The sequence below is a fragment of the Aplysia californica genome, unplaced genomic scaffold, assembly GCF_000002075.1.
Source record: "Aplysia californica isolate F4 #8 unplaced genomic scaffold, AplCal3.0 scaffold00098, whole genome shotgun sequence".
NCBI classification, from domain to species: Eukaryota; Metazoa; Mollusca; class Gastropoda; order Aplysiida; family Aplysiidae; genus Aplysia; species Aplysia californica.
The window spans coordinates 542,367-544,379 of NW_004797368.1; the positions used below are offsets into that span (position 1 = coordinate 542,367).

At 40.2% G+C, this 2,013-nt stretch overlaps 1 protein-coding gene across 1 annotated transcript in view; it reads left to right on the top strand.

Annotated features, from left to right (window-relative positions):
• LOC106011375 (L-proline trans-4-hydroxylase) overlaps positions 1-2,013 on the top strand; it is a gene marked incomplete in the record, with an annotated part of 11,866 nt that overhangs the window by 4,571 nt on the left and 5,282 nt on the right. The window contains 1 exon segment of the mRNA XM_013080755.2: positions 1,007-1,117. Within this exon segment, the coding sequence (XP_012936209.1) occupies positions 1,007-1,117 (111 nt within the window).

Here is a 2,013-nt window from a genome sequence, read left to right on the forward strand (position 1 = left end):
TTTGAGTTTTAACTGTCCGATTGTCTGCAGGTTGTTTCCGTAGACTATGTCCTTAAAAAAAATCCAAAGATAATAATTAAAGGGGCCATTCATGTGTAAACTTTTCGCCTATGTTATGGCGTTCCCTAAATTCGTTCTTACAACCACACAAGGTCCACTCTTGACGATTGCTGTGTGGCCCCTCCTACTGAGGCCCGGCTTCTACAGCAATACCACTCCTTTCCCCAAACTTCTCCAAAACTTTCTCAGCACGGTGAGATATCCATCTGATGTTTACTTGTCCAGGAACCTGAACATGCGGATCGCGCCCTTGTAGCTGAAAGTTTTTAATCAAGAGGTAATATTTTGCGTTTTAGGCAATACAGTCTGAAATTTTGGAGGAAAAAAAATCTTGATATTTCTCGAACACTTTATTTGATTTTCTTCATACTTACAGACTTGATGTCCTCACGATAACTACCTATACAAATTTCTCACTGACATATGAATAAAAATTGTCTTTTTCATTGTTGCTGTCATTGTCATTGTTGCTGTCATTGTCATTGTTATTGCCATTGTCATTGTTATTTCCACTGTCGTTGTCGGCCGTTATAGGTCATTGTTCAGACTGTGGTGTTGACTTCCTTGACACAGCTGTGTTGTTGACGTTGCCCCTTTTCAAAGGCGACTTTAGGGGCACCTGTGGTGTACAGTTCGCCGCCTGAAGCAGGTAACTTGAGTTCGATTCCCGTGTAGGACAGGAGTCTTATCGAGTCCCAAAATTTTAATGCATCTCCGTCTTTCTGTTGGGATGTTGTAGCCCTCAAAATTTTAGTTGGCCCTGACCGGCAGGGTCGAAGCATCCCACTTCGGAAATGATCTAAATCGTGACAGTGGGGTGTGAAACTTCAACAAATACATTTTATAGTAAGTAGTTGTTGCAATCATCTGCCTCTGCTATTATTTTTTAAATCTTTTTTTGGTCTATTTTCTTTCTGATAAAATCTTACCCTCGTCTAAAATACAGATCAAAGGCAAAGATGGCCGTCTCAGTCGCCTTTGTGTATGGAGCAATCCCGGAAATGACGTCACTGGTGTGCTGGCACGTTGCGAGAAAATGGCGGGAACTTGTGAGACAGTAAGAAACAGACACAGCCTCATTTCTCACTCTGCGGTGGTGGAAGAGCAAGGCGTCTATGTCATTCCCTTGTACATGTCACTACCCTAGGTCTAGAAGAACAAGGACAAAGTTCTATATGCTCAGTACCTAGTTTTGAGAAATTCCAGAAAAATAAAATTGAGTTTCACATGTCAAGTTTTTTCGAAAGCAATTCTTTGAATATCTTGGTAAAAACTCTGAATAATCTTACAATTTGGATAGAGAAGGCAGAACGCTTTGGTTTCTGGCCTCATGACCTTGGTAACTCAAATCAGCCAAAATGTCAGATATAACTTTATAATTCTAAGGTACCGATGTATTGCGGTCTAAAACAATCGCTTATCATCATCATCATCATCATCATCATCATCATCATCATCATCATCATCATCATCGTCATCGTCATCATCATCATCATCATCATCATCATCATCATCATGCAGTGGTAGATAGACCTACATTATGACCAAGAACCAAAAGTAATTAAGAAAGATACAGAAGAAGTTTCCTTCCTTCTGCGATAAAGCTTCTGTCGAAATTAATATTAATGTGCACTGCTGTTGATTAAAAAAAATAAATCTATGCACTCAATATGTTATATAATATACTTTACATATGACATAATACTATACATAATAGTTATATAATATATCGATACAACTTTTTAAAAATACATGTATGTGAAAAATTCTTGCATGTGGTTTGAGAGATGCATCTGATGCATCTTCTGTCTCTGTCTTCCTTACACATTCCTTCCTCATTCTTACTCGTCCCTTTTCTGCCCTCCCCTCCCCTCTCCTCCTCCCCTCTCCTCACCCCTCTCCTCCCCCTCTCCTCCCCCTCTCCTCAACCCCTTCCCACCCCACCCCCACCCC